Here is a 17,424-nt window from a genome sequence, read left to right on the forward strand (position 1 = left end):
GACATTTTTTGGACAGAAAAACTGTTTTCTGAAAATTTGTACTAAATCAGTATTAGGAGTAGTTCTTCAGTAAAGAGACCCTAATCCTGAAAGGAAACAATAAATTAAATGAAAGAATAAAGCATATGTTAATTGTCAAGTTGATACACGTAAGTAAGTATAGACTGACTATTGACAGTACAAACAGTAGTGTATTTTAAAGGTTTTATATACATATGTACAGTACATACATATAGCATATATGTAATATATACATATTATACATATTGTGTGTCTGTATGTACACATGACAAGAGTCATGAACAATGAAAGAAACAATAAACAAGGAATTTAAGTGTTCTATGATTCTAATATATTAAAATATTTGGTCAAAATAATACTTCAAGTAGAATCCCTGGATATATGTTTAATCTTTATGAAATCCTGTAAAATACTAATAAGAAGTCTTCTAACTGTAAAATTCAGGACAAGTTTTGAAAAAGGATTGTTTTGCCTGAAAACAGCTAGAAAGAAGAAAGAAAGTGTCTGAAATAAGAAAAAACAGATAGAAAAGTAAATATACTACAAAAAATAAACATTAAAAGCTTCATTTAAAATCTGGAATTGCTAAACTTCAAGCATGAATGCTTTCACATACTTAAAAAATAGGTAGAAAAAAGTTGAAATAAAAGGAAAGTTTGAAATAAAATGAATACAGTTGTTTTTTGTTGTTCATGGGTTCCATATTTGTTTATTTGCCTACTCAGGAAATTTATCTGAAACCCCAAGTCAACATCTGTTATGCTTTTGGACTGATTTGAGGACATGCAGAGAACAGCAGAAACAAAACAAAAATCCTTGAATCACCCTGTGTGTGCACTCCCAGCTAAGGTGGCACAAAGTGACTCTGAGTTTTCTTTCAGCTCTTTTCCTGTAACAAGTGTCCTTTTCACAGTCTGTTCACCACACTGTTTTCCATGTATTTACAGTTATTGTTGGTGATTGTGCTGTGTAAAGGGCCCCCATCAGAGTGCTAAGAATGTTTCAAAATACAAGGAGTCTGTGATATGCCTTAGGGACCAATGCTTGTGTTAGTTAAGCTTCGTTCAAGCAGGAGTGATGCTGGTGGCAGTGAGGTCATTTTAAAACAGAAGTCTTTTTTTTTTTTAAAGAAGCAAGATAAAAAAATAATGTATTGATTGTTTGATGAAAATTTTGAGACCCGAGATGTGTAGAAAGATATGTTGCATTATTTCCTAAATTATTGTCATTTATTAATAAACATTAAAAATTAATTGTAATGTTATATAATACATATAAATGTTTCTTTTAGGCTACCATTTTTTTTAAAGATAGATAAATAATAAGACTATAAGGATAAAATACTTCAGAAAATCACAGAATGTTACCACTATAAAATATTGATGATCTCATTACAATCATTAGAACTTAAGAGGAGCTACAGATGAGAAAATTTAATCTTCCTATGAAAACAGTCAAAAAATGGGTAAGTAGTTAAACACTCATTAATCAAGAAATATTTAAATAGTGAGGCACTGTCTTTACAGTCTCATGAACTTCTGTAAGTCTATGTTCTTTTTTGTACAATATGTTTTTCAGAGATACACAAAATCAGAGGCAATATCTGAACCTTTAAAACTTCTAGAACACAAAAATAAAGAAAATGCTATGATATCATTCTGTCCAATATTTTTTTGAATATGACCACAGGAAAACAAACAGAAAAAAAAAAACAGAAATAGAAAGGATTGAGCCAAATTGAAAGATTCTGCAAAGCAAAGATTTCAAGTAAGAAAACATTCCAGAGTCTGAGAAAATATTGGCAACACATACACATCTGATAAAATATCTAAAAATCTCAAACAACTCAATGTTAAGAAAAAAATAGTTCAAAAATTGGCAATATATCTGAGTAGAAATTTCTCAAAAGAAGGATAAAAATAATAGCCAATGTATATGAAAATTCTGATTTATCATTAGTCATCAGGATACACTCAAATGAGATGTCTCCTCACACCTGTTACAAAGGCTGCTATCAAAAAGATGTGAGTAACATGGAGTAAAGGGGACTCTTATTCACTATTAATGGAAAATACTGAGGGAATGTAAATTAGTAAACCTAAATGGGAAAAAAATATGGGGGTTTTCTAAAAATTCAAAATAGAGCTACACATAGTCCAGTTACCTATCTACTGACTATGTATCCAAAGAACAATATCTGAAGATTTTTCTGCCCTCCCTTACTTATTTGGCACTATTCACAATAACCAAGATACAGAATCAACATAAGTGTCTATCAACAAATGAATAAAGAAATGTGGGTATATATGCACAGTGAAATAATATTTAGAATTTAAATGGGTGAAATCTTGTCATTTGTTACAACATGGATGAACCTGGAAGTCATCATGTTAAATGTGGTAAGTCAGGCACACCAAGACAAATATCATGTGATCTTACTTATATGTGGAACCAAAAAGTCAACCAAATAGAAATACAGAGTAGAAAGGTGGTTACCAGAGGCTGAGATGAAGATTAATTAAAGAGCACAAAATTTTGTTATAAACGAGGAATAAATTTAAAAAGTTTATTATACATAAGGAGACCATAGTTTAAAATTTATATTATCATCTTAAAATTTTCTTACTGACTGTATTTAAAGTGTTCTCACCACAAAAATAATCACATTTTCTGTAATGGCAAAAGGATATTTTAAAAACCCCCAGTGTATTTTTACCACTAGTCTCTGAGGGATCTAATAACTATCAAATTTGTTTTCTCCTCTATGTCCCTTACCAATGGATACTTTTAAATACTGTACTCTTTTCAATCCAGAGCAGACAAGTTCACTGGATGATGAAGACTAAGCATTTCAGGATTTCATAAAGTTGTTACTTCCAAAGTCCAAGTGCAACCTGGTAGGTGTCCTGACCCTTACACATTACCCTTCCTTTAAACTATATATGTGACACTAATTTGAAGTTACAAATTGAATGTGTACCTAAATAATAAATACAAATGCCAAATTTCTAAAAGAATGAGGGTTTTGAAAAGAGCTAAGTAAATGGAAATAAATTTGACTTTGTTTCAAATTGAAAAAATATTAAAAATACATCTTATATTGGGTGCTAAGAAATTAATTCAATACTCCTAGCTAAATAAGTCATCTTTAAAAAAGAGATGTTGTTTTTAAATTGTTTGCCCATGTTGATCAGATTGAATGGTTTTACATTATCACATGATATAAGAATCCTTACCTACTCTCTTTAAGGCATGCAATAATTTTTTAAAGTGGATATATAACAAGACTGCCAGCATAAAATGCTTGATCCATAGCTTAGAAAGTCACAACATGTTACCACAAATGATACTATTGTTATATTCATTAGAATTTAAGAGGAATGACATAAGAGAAAATCTAACATCTCTAAGAAACAGTCTAAAATGGGTAAATATTTAAACACTAATTCAACTGGAAAACAACCAATAGTTTGGAGGTTCATGTGCTCCTGCAAGTATATTATTTAATACTTCCTAGAAATATTGACTGTCCAGAGGAAATAACTGCACCTGATAGTCTTACTGCAAGAGTGCAAGCACAATCAAAAAGTCCTGGTGGCCAGTGAGAATAATCAGACATTTCCACTTTCAAATTCTGCTCATTTAATTTTTACATAACTCTGGAAGATGGAGTGAAATATAATGGTTGATATATGGAACACTTCTGATAAGATACTTCTCTTAACGCTAACTATGCAAGGGAAGGGTATGTAATTGCATGCTTTGTGTGGTTAGCTAGAGACACACTGTATTTTTACATTTAAATCGTGTGACTTACAGGTTAAAATTTACCAAAAAAAAAAAATCCCATGTATCTAATTTTCTTTCTTAATAATCATTATTGGCTCTGGTTATAAGGTCATGATACACACAAGAAAAGTTCTAGAAATAATTCACAGGCCTCTAATAGGAATTTCACTGCAGACCTACATCAAGGGAAAGGGGAGGCTTTGTACTTTATGGCTTAAAGTAGATCAACTCCTGACCTAATTAAATGTAAGTCTTTTTTTTTTTTTAATTCACTTAGCTGAGTCCGCCTCAGTCATTGGCACAATGTCTTTGATTTAATTCATCCTCAAAAATCTTAAGTTCAAATAAGCCTTTGTGAAAATAATTTAGAAGAAACAACGATCCAAAGGGGAAAATAACTTTCATGGCACTGTACAAACAGTGCATCTATATTTTTGTGTTATTGTTTGTTTTTCTTTTAATAAACAAAAATTAATGGTTCATATCTATTATTTTTTTTTCTCAAACTTTTTGAGAATAATTGAGTAACAATAATGGTGAACTTTGGTACATCCTAGTCTTAAGGAGGTGATTTTGGAAGTTCTGTGTATGGTTGATGTATGAAGACTTATGCACTAAATAGAAATATCACATTCAGATTTTGAATCCAGTTTTGTAAAGCACTTGCAAGCAATTATTTTGTTGGCTAAATAAACTGAATAGCATTAATGTCTATAGAGGCAATAGGAATCATTCCAATCTAAAACCTCTGTCTCCCCTGACATACTGGCTTTAATTTCAATTAACAATATAACTGTATTAACATTAAACATTACATTAATGATACGAGTATTCTCTCTTATACTTCCTTTCAGTAATATACAATGCATATTTTGTTTGAACACTGCTTTTTAATGTGACAGTGATAAAACTTTTTAGTGCATATTGAAGATAGGATTGAATGTTTCAGTCAATGAACTTCTGCAAAACTCAAACATAAAAATGTACTTCATTATTGATTTTCAAAGTCCTTCTTTATGTTCATAATAAACTAAGAATTCAACCACTGTCTGATCTGGAGCCAAACATGAAGACAGACTTAAGAGTTGATTCTCTGAATAAATAATAAACTGAAATGCAGAAGTATTGAATAGGAACATTGCCTTATTTTTCTCTGTGATTTTCTGTGCTTTCTTCTCTTTTAGACAACTTCTGACAGATTCACAAAAGTAGATACATGGATATCCTAAGTAAAAACACAAGTATTTCTGAGTTTATCCTGCTTGGACTTTCTCATTCCCAAGAAATTCAAATATTCTTTTTTGTTATCTTCTTTCTTGTCTATGTAGCCATTGTAGTGGGGAACCTCCTCATTGTAATCTCTGTGATATTTGATAACCATCTTCACTCACCAATGCACTTCCTTCTGGCAAATCTATCATTTTTTGACCTATGTCTTTCCTCTGTTGCAACTCCCAAAGTGATTGCAGACTTCTTTAGAAAACGCAAAACCATCTTATTGTGGGGCTGCATGGTCCAGATGTACTTTATGCACTTCTTTGGGGGTGGTGAGATGTCTCTCTTGATATCTATGGCCATTGACAGGTATGTGGCCATATGCAAGCCCTTGCACTACCAGATCATCATGAACCGCAGGATGCTCATTGGGTTTCTGATGCTGTCATGGGCAGTTGGATTCATTCATACCACAAGCCAAATGGTTTTCACGGTGGGTTTACCTTTCTGTGGTCCCAATGTTGTGGACAGCATCTTCTGTGACCTCTCTCTGGTCATTGAGCTGGCTTGCACTGACACCTATGTCCTGGAGCTCCTGGTGATTGCGGACAGTGGGCTCTTGTCCCTGGTGTGCTTCATCCTCTTGGTCATATCCTACATCATCATGTTCGTCACCCTCTGGCAGCACTCCTCCAGGGCCTCCTCCAAGGCTGTGTCCACACTCTCTGCTCACATCACTGTAGTGACCCTCTTCTTTGGCCCCGCTATCTTCATCTATGCTTTTCCGTTCAATAGTTATTCTGTAGATAAGTTTCTGTCTGTGTTTTACTCTATAATCACCCCCTTCCTTAATCCAATTATTTATACTTTGAGGAATCAGGAGATGAAGGCAGCCATTAAGAGACTGAGCAGTCAACAGATTGGTTCCTGTGTTTTCTCGTAGATTTTGTTTGTGTTCTTGCTTTTTTGTCTGCCTTCTACTATTTTAGAGACTCGAGTCTTAAGTATTTAATCAAGTGGCTGAAATAAAAATACTAAATGATGTCAGTTAAATTCCTGCCATATTCTGTATATTAAGGTACTTTAAAGTTTTGATTTAAAATGTTGATAACAGAGATACAGTTCCTGGAAAAACAAACATTTTATAACAGGAGACTTAAGATATCAAAAATATGTAAACACTTTGTGTCCTTATAAAATCTTTGTAATATTTTGGTGAATGAAATTGCAAACTATTTACTTTTAGTAAAAATATCAAAAATGGTGATAATTTTTTACTTCTACAGTTGTGTTCTTTAACTTAATGTTTTAAAAATGTCTTCCATTATATAGAAATATTATGAAGGTTTCTCAGTGGTATTAAATTAGAATTTATAAAAACTTTCTTCAATTCTATGGCCTCAACAGTGTAATTATACTAATGGTATAAAAAATTAGGAAAATATTTTCAAATATTTCTTTATATTCTGAATTCATTTCCTAAAATTCAAAATCAATGGCAGTAATAATAACTAAAACTTTTTCTATGTAAATATATTTTATACTAAATAAAAAGCATTGTTCAATGTTTCTTTATATTAATTTAAGTGTTTGCAAAGAAACCTTTTTTATAGTTACTAAGAACCAGACTCTTTTTCAAGCAATATAATACATTGTTAGTGATACATGTCTAGTTCCTGTCCCAGAGAGGATTACAGGGTTGAATTTGGGTGAAAGAGCTCTGTTACTCATAGTGCTCTCAGAAAACCATTGTGAGAATGAGATATTTAAACCAAGGATATAAACATTAAGAAAATTGCATAATAGCACATTAGAGAGAGAAAGAGATTTTCAGACAGAAGTGTCAGTCTATATAGTTATTGTGGAGTCAAAAAGAACTGTGTCTACTGAAGATAGACCTTTATGAAGAAGTCCTATGAATTAAAGGTGGCAAGTTTAATACAGAGATTGAATACAGGTGAAGACTCCAGAATATGTAAGTGGTAAATCCTCTTGTTTAATAAAAATTATAAATAAAGGAATTTAAATGAGAGGGATTAGAGATAGTAACCTTTGATTTTAATACAGCTCTGTCTTCTTAAGTGGATAAGTGAAAAAGGGAGGTGAGCTGGCTCTTCTTATACTGAGTCTGTTAAATGATAGTAAATTTATTGAAACTGTACAATGAAGCCTTCTAAAGGTAAATAAAAATCTAAAGTTATGCAAAAAAAAAAAATCTAACAGAACATTTCCAGGGTGATGTTCTACATCTGGAAATCAAGCTTACATATCTTCCCTTTTTACCCCTTTATTGTTTCCTACTTCAATTTGACCCTAGACCATGTCTTTTAAATTGTTTATCTTTATTTAATAACTAATACTTGATCATAGATATAAGAATAGTTATTATGTCTAGTGATACTGATTGAAAAGTATATAAATGAAACTTTTAACTTTGAGAAAAATAGTTGATAGTTGATAAATGTGATAATTTTAGGTACATTTATGAGGGGAAAAATTTCCATCTTATCATTTAAAAGTTTGAACTTTAGTATCTGCAAATCAATTCTCATATAATAGGAATGAAAAGTCAATTGGTAAGAAAAAGAATAGCAAAGCCAAAAGAATGTACTGGTTTAAAATAGTGTTCAGGGTAGATCTTATCAATATATAGGCAATAACAACAACAACAAAAATTGGCACATGGCAGATGCCCTATTAGTTATCAAAAATCAGTGTCTTTTTCATTATCATACACCTCTTGTTTAAAATCTCCCCTTAGGTAATTTCTAGCCAACTCTGCATTCTGATAGCCAGTGGCTAATTATATTCCCCAAAGTCAAAGCAGGTAAAGGGGAAAGAAATTCTTGTTTGCTGAGCTTAAGGGATATCTTGTTATTTATTTGTATTTTGTTTCATTCTCCTCTTTGCCTTAATTTGTAATTGGACTGTAGGTTTGTCTTATGCATTAAATTTAAATCACTAATGTGTTTTGATTGTGTTTTCTAATTCGCTATTTTTGCAACAAAATAAATTTCAATACACCAATAAGTTATTTTTTCTGTAAACTTTTTCTTTAATGGAACTAAGATTTTAATAATTGACCGTTCATTATGATTTAGACAACAGCTTAAAACATATGACTTTTCTGTGTATGTATATCAAATTTTCTCCCAAACTAAGAAACTGAGTCATCAAAGGAAGAAGACCTTTCCTGTTACTTGATTAAACTATAGTCCTCCTTCTAGAAAGAAGTTGATGTGTTCAGCAGCTCAGGAGAGTGGAATTCTACAATTTCTTTGTGAATGAACAAAGATGAATGAATGAATAAAACAGAAGATGGATCATAGATTCAATTTATCTAAAGATACGTTAATGTTCAACTAAGAAGTGTTTTCACTTATGATCCAATGTGGACTGGGGAAAGACATGACTGTTTCTTTTAGACTGAATTTTGTCCTACAATCATCTGCTTCCTTCTTTAGTACTGTTAGGGTAGCTGGCACAAATATCCATCAGAGTCACATCTCTGAGTTCAAGCAAACGTTCATTGACTGAGAATATCTTCCAGACTGCCCTTTTGCAATAAGAAGCAGCCTGTCGAACTAGATATTCCAATACAATGGAGTAGTTAAAAAATAACATGTTTAAAGTTCTCTATAGGTTTAATGCAATGCCAATCAAAATCCCAACGACATTTCTTGTAGAAATAGAGAAAGCAATCATGAAATTCATATGGAAAAATAAAAGACCTAGAATAGCAAAAACAATGCTAAGCAGGAAGTGTGAATCAGGCGGTATAGCAATACCAGACTTCAAACTATACTGCAGAGCAATAGTAACAAAAACAGCATGGTACTGGTACCAAAACAGGCGGCTGGACCAATGGTACAGAATAGAGGACACAGAAACCAATCCACAAAACTACAACTACCTTGTATTTGATAAAGGGGCTAAAAGCATGCAATGGAGGAAGGATAGCATCTTCAACAAATGGTGCTGGGAAAACTGGAAATCCATATGCAACAAAATGAAACTGAATCCCTTTCTCTCGCCATGCACATAAGTTAACTCAAAATGGATCATGGAGCTTGATATCAATCCAGAGACTCTGCGTCTGATAGAAGAAAAAGTAGGCTACGATCTACATACTGTGGGGTCGGGCTCCAAATTCCTCAATAGGACACCCATAGCACAAGAGTTAATAACTAGAATCAACAAATGGGACTTACTCAAACTAAAAAGCTTTTTCTCAGCAAAAGAAACAATAAGAGAGGTAAATAGTAAGCCTACATCCTGGGAACAAATCTTTACTCCTCACACTTCAGACAGAGCCCTAATATCCAGAGTATACAAAGAACTCAAAAAATTAGACAATATGATAACAAATAACCCAATCAACAAATGGGCCAAGGACCTGAATAGACACTTCTCAGAGGAGGACATACAATCAATCAACAAGTACATGAAAAAATGCTCACCATCTCTAGCAGTCAGAGAAATGCAAATCAAAATCACCCTAAGATACCATCTCACTCCAGTAAGATTGGCAGCCATTATGAAGTCAAACAACAACAAGTGCTGGCGAGGATGTGGGGAAAAGGGTACACTTGCACATTGCTGGTGGGACTGCAAATTGGTGCGACCAATTTGGAAAGCAGTATGGAGATTCCTTGGAAAGCTGGGAATGAAACCACCATTTGACCCAGCTATTCCCCTTCTCGGTCTATTCCCTAAAGACCTAAAAAGAGCATACTACAGGGACACTGCTACATCGATGTTCATAGAAGCACAATTCACAATAGCAAGACTGTGGAACCAACCTAGATGCCCTTCAATAGACGAATGGATAAAAAAAATGTGGCATTTATACACAATGGAGTATTACTCTGCATTAAAAAATGACAAAATCATAGAATTTGCAGGGAAATGGATGGCATTAGAGCAGATTATGCTAAGTGAAGCTAGCCAATCCCTTAAAAACAAATGCTATATGATATAAGGAGAGTAACTAAGAACAGAGTAGGGACAAAGAGCATGAGAAGAAGATTAACATTAAACAGGGATGAGAGGTGGGAGGGAAAGGGAGAGAGAAGGGAAATTGCATGGAAATGGAAGGAGACCCTCAGGGGTATACAAAATTACATACAAGAGGAAGTGAGGGGAAAGGGAAAAAAATACAAGGTGGAGAAATGAATTACAGTAGAGGGGGTAGAGAGAGAAGAGGGAAGGGGAGGGGGGGAGGGGGATAGTAGAGGATAGGAAAGGCAGCAGAATACAACAGACACTAGTATGGCAATATGTAAATCAATGGATGTGTAACCAATGTGATTCTGCAATCTGTATACGGGGTAAAAATGGGAGTTCATAACCCACTTGAATCAAAGTGTGAAATATAATATATCAAGAACTATGTAATGTTTTGAACAACCAACAATAAAAATTTAAAAAAAAAGAAACAGAAATTGTTGGTATCCAAGGGCTGGCTATGAGATGCGGGGTGCTTTTCTATCTTAATGAAAATGTTCTAAAACTTGTGGTAAAATTTGTACAAATCTGTGAATATATTAAAGCCATTGAAATGCACACATTTATCAAATAGGTGAATTTTGTGCATGTGAATTATCCTCAATAAAGCTATTTGAAAGTACCTAAAAAAATAACCTGTTTGATTTTGTGATTGTTACTTGATTTCTTGGCTGTGGTTTTGGTAGTTAGGGACTCTTTCAGGTTGGCTCTAACGGGATGGTCCTGCCTGGGTGGACAGGTGCTGATTATCAAAACTGAGTTACTTTGGCCTATGGACCTAACAAGTACTTGGGTGACTTTTATTTTAAAAACTTAAAGACTGGTTTTAAGTATAATTCTTAGATCTTGAATAGAGTTCTTTTTACCCAGAAATGATGAAAGAATAGATTTTTTCATATGATCAAACATCTACCTAAAAAGATATGAAAACAGGAAAAAATGAAGGAAGTAAAGGTATAGATATTATATATATGAATAATATTATGGATTCTATTTTCTACCTTATGTCTTATTACCATAATATCACATCTCTAACTCCTAGAATACCTAAAATTTTACTTATTTAGCCACACAATATTTCAAAAACTTTAGTTAGAGAAAATTCTCTGGAAAAAGACTTTGGCCTGGTATAAAACAAATAGTTTTACAGAATACAGAGCTCTCTGGTTTATCTAAAATATTAGGGTCTATACGCCACTTATTTATGTCTTGTTAGCTATTTTGAATAAAACACACTGTTATACTTTTTATAAAAATGGAAATAATTTATGTATAAAAATTGGAAATAGTTTCTTAAATTACACACTAAAATAGTTCATTTTCTTAAAATAAAAAATATGAAACATATAAATTACAAAAAAAATCCCAGAGAAAGGAATTTTTATTAACAGCATTCAGAGAGATACAGTCTCTACAGTTTGTATTTTGTTTCATTCTCATTGGGAGGCAAGATAGTTGGTCCCTTATGTATTGCTCTAGAAAACACTTAACTATCTTTTGAAAAGGGAAGTGACACTGAAACAAAAACTTTGTTCCAGTTTGGATGTGAGGTATCACCCAAAAGCTTACACATGAGACAATGAAAGAAGGTTCAGAGGAGAAATGGTAGGGTTGTGAGACTCTTAACCTGAATTAACCCCCTAATAGGGATTAACTGGTAACTGAAGTGGTTGGATGTGGCTGGGGGATGAAGAAATTGTGGGCGTGGCTTTGGAGTATATATTTGTAGCTGGTAAGTAGAGACCTGTCTCTCTGCTTTCTGATGATGAAGTGAGCTGTTTTCCTCTGCCACACTCTTCCACCATGATGTTCTGTCTCACCTTGAGCCCTGTGGAATGGAGTCTGTTGTCAATGGATTGTGACCTCTAAAATTGTAATTCTCCAAATAAGCTTGTCCTCCTCTACAATTGTTTTTGCTAGATCTTTTAGTCACAGGAGAAGAAAAAAGCTAATAAATAAACCTTCAAGGTTTATAGAGAAAAAAGAAACAAAATCCAATAACTTTATAGTAGGGAAAACTCAGCTATGCTGTGGGTGTTGTACTCTCTTTAATTCATGTCAAAATGTCATCCCCAAAGTTGGATGTTTCTGGTGTTTTGCAATGGAACTTTGGGGAGATAATTAAATGAATTTGTTAGGGTGGAGCCCCTATGACTGTAGGGGTGACTTTTTGATAATAGAGAGACAGTGCAGTGACCAGCATCACCTTGGGACTCCACAGAGTCCACAGCAGGAAGAAGGACCTCACTAGGTGCTGCCACCCAATCTTGAATACCTCAGCCTTCAAAAACAAAAGCTGAATTGGTCCTTGTTTCTTCATAGATTTTTCAGGTCTATGATATTCAGTTCTAACAGCAGAAACTGCCACTCAAAAGAAAATCATAGACAACTTTTTAAAAATAGAATAACTCAATGAGAATTTTTTTTGTAATAAATCTCTTAGAAGGAATCAAGAATACACCCTATCTAGTAGGAATGAGTTGGAAAAGAAAAGTGTTCACTCCTCCTTGAAGTTATTCCCACCAAGGGATAGATTTGTTTTCACCAACCCTTGCATGTGGACTGTTTTGAATTTAGCCAGTGTAATTCAACAAAAATGTTTTGTACCACAAATCTTTTCTCTCTTTGTCTGAATTTATCTTTCCAAAGTGGCATTGCCATTTAAAAATTATTATTTTGTGCTGCTGTCATATTGTAATATGCATAGAGCTATAAAAATTGAAATGGAAATAGGTACCAGTATTGGGATGCTACTAAAACAAAAATGAAAACATATGGAATTGGATTTGTGGTCAAGCAACAAAGGTTGGAAGGCTAGTGTTATGGTTTATATCTTAGATGTCCCCCAAAAGTTCATGTAAGAGACAATGCAAGAAAGCTTAGAGGTAAAATGACTGGGTTATGGAAACTGTTTCCTAATTAATGCATTCATTTGTCACTGAAGAATGAGTCTCTCTCTCTTTCTCTCTCTCTCTCTTTCTCTCTCTCTATCTGTCCTTCTTGATGGCCATGTCCTGAGCCATTTTCTTCTGCCACACTCTTTTGCCTCATCTCAGGTCCCAAAGAATGGAGTCATCCATCTATGGACTAAGACCTCTAAAACTGGGATCCCCCAAAAAAACTTTTCCTCCTCTCAAATTTTTCTTGTCAGGTCTTTTAGTCTCAGTAGCAAAAAAGTCAAGCAAAAACAGCTAGTGAGTAAGTGACTAGTGATCCTTCAACAGTAGTAAGGACAGTAATATTGGAAGATGGAAAGCTTTGGACCTCTTATATCATAATAAAGTGTTAGGCAACACTCTCTACAAATTTAATATGTCATATGAAAACATGCACAAGCACTTAAACATAAGGCTCAGCCATTTTTAAGCAAGTTCATAGTATGAGGTGAAGGAAATATTATGAATCATAATGTTAATTGTGTTCATATGTTTATTCATGTTAAAAGTAATTTTTGCTGTTTATTTAATGTTTATTTTCATAACTGTACATAAATTATAATGGTAAAAGTCAGAAATTATCCAGGCACACACCTATACAAACACTAATATTAACTCTCAAATTACATTTCTAGAAATATATTCTTCACATACATATAGAAATTTAGGTTTAATTATTATAAAATAGAGTGGGATAGATAAAAAAGTAGATAGCCTATATATTCCTAATAAAGACACAATTTTTATATCTTATACAACTACAAATTGAATTGTAATCTGGCATATAAGGATTTGTGAAACTGAATGTTAAGGGAAACATTCCAGAAATATTGTAAGTAAAAATATTAGTTAAAATATATTATGTAAATTGTTTTTCAAGTATATGTTTAAAAAGGGGAAAATGCTTTTTTTTTGCACTTATTGAAATAATCCTGTGATTTTTATCCTAGGTTCTTTTAAAATATGTATCTAATAGAAGAAAACTTATATGGATTGGGCAAAATTATTTTGAATTTGACTTTAAAAGGACATGAAATGAAAGCAAAAATTAGACAATTGGAATTACATCTATCTATCTGCCAAATGAATCAGACCAGGCATTGAACATTTGAGGCTGCATATCATCATCGTTAATAACAGCTCGATTTGTGGATGTTCCTTCATGTAATTCTCCAGCCTCCTTAGCAGGCAAAAGCAGATGAAGTAGAAGCCTGTACCAACCAGTGAGACCAAACTTCTGAAAACAAGCAAGGTGCCCAGGTTGCAGGGCAGCACAGGGTCAGGGGTTGTCCTGACCTTAGAGTACCAAGCACTCTCTGAAACCTGCTCCTGCCATAAATGCCAAGTTTTAATTTTTAGATTTATTTTTTGTTTCCATATCATTTTTTTCTATCACAATTTGTTGAAAATCTCTTTTCTGCATTTTTAATGTCTTATGATCTTGTGGCTGCTTTTTTATCAGTATGTTAATGTGTTTAATTCATTATCATAAAAGATCATTATGATTACTGTACTTCCACTTGGTCCACTCTGTCATCATTTTCTTTGCATATATACCCAGTAGTGAGATTGATGGATGTGATAGTTCAACTAATTTTTTTTAATGAAACCCCATATGGTTTTCATAATGAATGGACTAATTCACATTTTGAAAATGTGTACAGCAGTTCCTTTTTCTCTATATCCTCACCAGCATTTTTATCTTCAGTTTTTTTTTTAATTTTTAAGGAGCCATTATTATTACAGGGAGTTGATATCTCATTGTGGTTTTAATTTTTATTTGCCTGATGGCTAGTGATGTTGAACATTTTTTCTAAGTATGTTGGCCATATCTTCTTGTGAGATAAGTCTATTGTCTGTCTTTTAATATGTTAGTTTTTTTATATTATTGAGTGTTTGGAGTTCCTTATATATTCTGGATATTAAACCATTATCAGATTTATAGTTTGCAAATACTTTTTCCCGTTCAGTAGGTTATCTCTTCACTCTGTCAATTGTTTCCCTTGATGTACAGAAGTTCTTTAGTCTAAGGAAATCACATCTGTCTAGTTTACTTTTGTTCTCTGTGTTTTTGAATTATGTTGAAAAACCCAAAGGAATGAAACAGCTTGGCCACATTCATGGTATGAGTCATCTCTTCTTTCTCTCCACAGGTCACCCAAGAGCAGGCAACATGGCAGAGTCCTTGGAAATATTAAATCAGTCTCAAGTGTCAGAATTTATTTTGGTGGGACTGACCAGCTTCAAGGATGCAGAGATTATTCCCTTTGCATTCTTCTTAGCTATCTATGTTGGAATTGTACTAGGTAATCTAATAATGGTTATAGTGTTTTTTACCCCAAACTTGAACGCCCCCATGTACTTCTTCCTAGGAAATGTCTCTTTTATGGATATGACCTTTGCTTCCTTTGCCACCCCTAAAATGATCATGAACTTGGTAAAAAAAAAAAAAAAGATTATTTTCTTTTGCTGTTGTTTCACTCAAATAATTCTTCTTCATGTGCTGGGTAATGTTGAATGGTACTATTTATTTCCATGGCCTATAATAGATATGTGGCTATTTGTAAGCCCCTACACTGTATGACCATCATGAACAAGAAACTGTGTATTTGCTTGTAGTGATGTCATGGTGCTCAGGTCTCATTCACGTAGGACTTCAGTTAGTCTTTGCAATAAACTTGCGTTTCTGTGGTCCCAATGTGGTGCACAGCATTTGCTGTGATCTCCCTCTAGTTAGCAAACTAACATGCACAGACACATATTTTGTACAGATAGTCATTGTTGCCAACAGTGGCATGCTCTCCATGGGTTGTTTACTTATTTTGCTTATTTCCTATTGTGACCCTCATAACCATCAGGAGATGCTCTTCTACTGGGCAGTCCAAAGCCTGTTCCACTATGACATCTCATATCACTGTGGTCATTCTCTTCTTTGGTCCATGCATCTTTATCTATGTCTGGTCCTTTAGCAACCACTCCATGGATAAGTTCCTTGCTGTATTTTATACCATTATCACCCTTATCTTGAATCCACTTATCTGCACTCTAGGAAACTAATAAATGAAGACAGCCATGAGGAAACTCTGGAGAGCTTTTGTAAACTCCAGAGAAGATACTCAGATTAAAAATATAATTGAAGAGAAATAGTATTTTTCAAATCTTTAAAAGTTTCTTTACAAGAAAGTCACTAGAGTCATATAGAAGTAAGCAAATGAAGAAAAATTATGAAAGTCAGATATTCTAACATACTTTGGTCTATATAACATTGATAAATGGCTATTACTTTTTAATATGATGTTGACTGAATTATAATTGTCAAAGACTTACTTGTTCTTCAGAGAAGATTGGTAGATATATATATTTTCCTAGTATTCTGATGGCTGTAGATGGATGGGAAATAAAGGGAATCCTTTGAATGGTTTTCTGTACAGTTTGCGTAAGTGGCACTTGCTGTGGGCCTACGTTTGGTTTTCTGTCATGGCTACCTTAGAAAACAGATCTATAGTAAGGCAGCACCTGCCCATGCTTCTTTCTTCAGTTCCACGGCTTTCCAAGAACATCACTTATCAGATCCTCATGCCACCACTATCATAATACTCCATGGGGAAAGACTCCATGCCAAGAGGGCTTCTCTGAGTCTCAAGATCTCAGGTAAGAAACAAAGAATCTCAGAGAACATCAACTGTTTCCACCAAGGCAAACACCTAAATTGTTAGCCACCAAAGATCCCTGCTCCACTTTTCAATGATTCCATGCTAGTCAGGACAGTTTCACCCTTTTCAGTCATTTCTTTTACAAACCCACACAGAGTAAGATCTTTTCCCACAGAAATAACCCTATAAAGTCTAAAAGTGCTGAGTGGTCCAATAAATGCACAGAAATCTACTTGAGACAACAAGAAACATGAAAAAACATGAAGACTTCCCTCTACTTAACGAACACAAAGTACAATAGAATATTACCCAGCAATGAAGAGGAATGCTCTGTTGATATAAACAACATGTTGAATATCAAAAACCATTATGATGAGTAAAATAAGTCAGATTTTAAAATTAGTACATGCTACTTCACTTTATTCGCCTGAAGCTTTGGCATATGCAAAGTTAGCATCTGAGTAGAAATTGGTGGTTGTCTGTGGAGGAAGAATGTGTACAAGGACTGCAAAGAGTTTCTGAGGGATAAAGGAGCTTTGGGGGTAGAGGCACATGTGACTATCTAGATTGTGGTGAACATTTCATGGCTGTATACATGTATCCACACTCATAAAATTGTACATATTTAAAATGAGCAATTTATTATATGTTAATCTATTACAATAAAGTTATTTTCAAACCTAGCAGGTCAAAATAAATTTACTTTAAAATTGCGTCAATGTAGTTTTAAAAAATACCCTAAAAATGTTTTAGCAATTTGGCATAAAATACACACCACTCAGTGTGTCATGTAATCATAGAAT

General features: G+C 33.6%; 1 protein-coding gene and 1 pseudogene across 1 annotated transcript; both read left to right on the forward strand.

The window, feature by feature from the left end:
* Positions 1–5,026: 5,026 nt before the first annotated feature.
* LOC143394698 (olfactory receptor 4K13-like) lies at positions 5,027–5,968 on the forward strand. Its single transcript, XM_076849357.2, has one exon. The coding sequence runs from the start codon at positions 5,027–5,029 to the stop codon at positions 5,966–5,968; it is 942 nt and encodes a 313-aa protein (XP_076705472.2).
* Positions 5,969–15,066: 9,098 nt separating this feature from the next.
* Positions 15,067–16,115, forward strand: LOC143394699 (olfactory receptor 4K17-like; annotated as a pseudogene).
* The last annotated feature ends 1,309 nt before the right edge of the window (positions 16,116–17,424 follow it).

The sequence above is a fragment of the Callospermophilus lateralis genome, chromosome 3 (assembly GCF_048772815.1).
Source record: "Callospermophilus lateralis isolate mCalLat2 chromosome 3, mCalLat2.hap1, whole genome shotgun sequence".
Lineage (NCBI taxonomy): Eukaryota > Metazoa > Chordata > Mammalia > Rodentia > Sciuridae > Callospermophilus > Callospermophilus lateralis.

Coding starts and splice junctions, on each gene's coding strand:
- LOC143394698 (XM_076849357.2), top strand. CDS start 5,027: ATGGATATCCTAAGTAAAAACACAAGTATTTCTGAGTTTATCCTGCTT.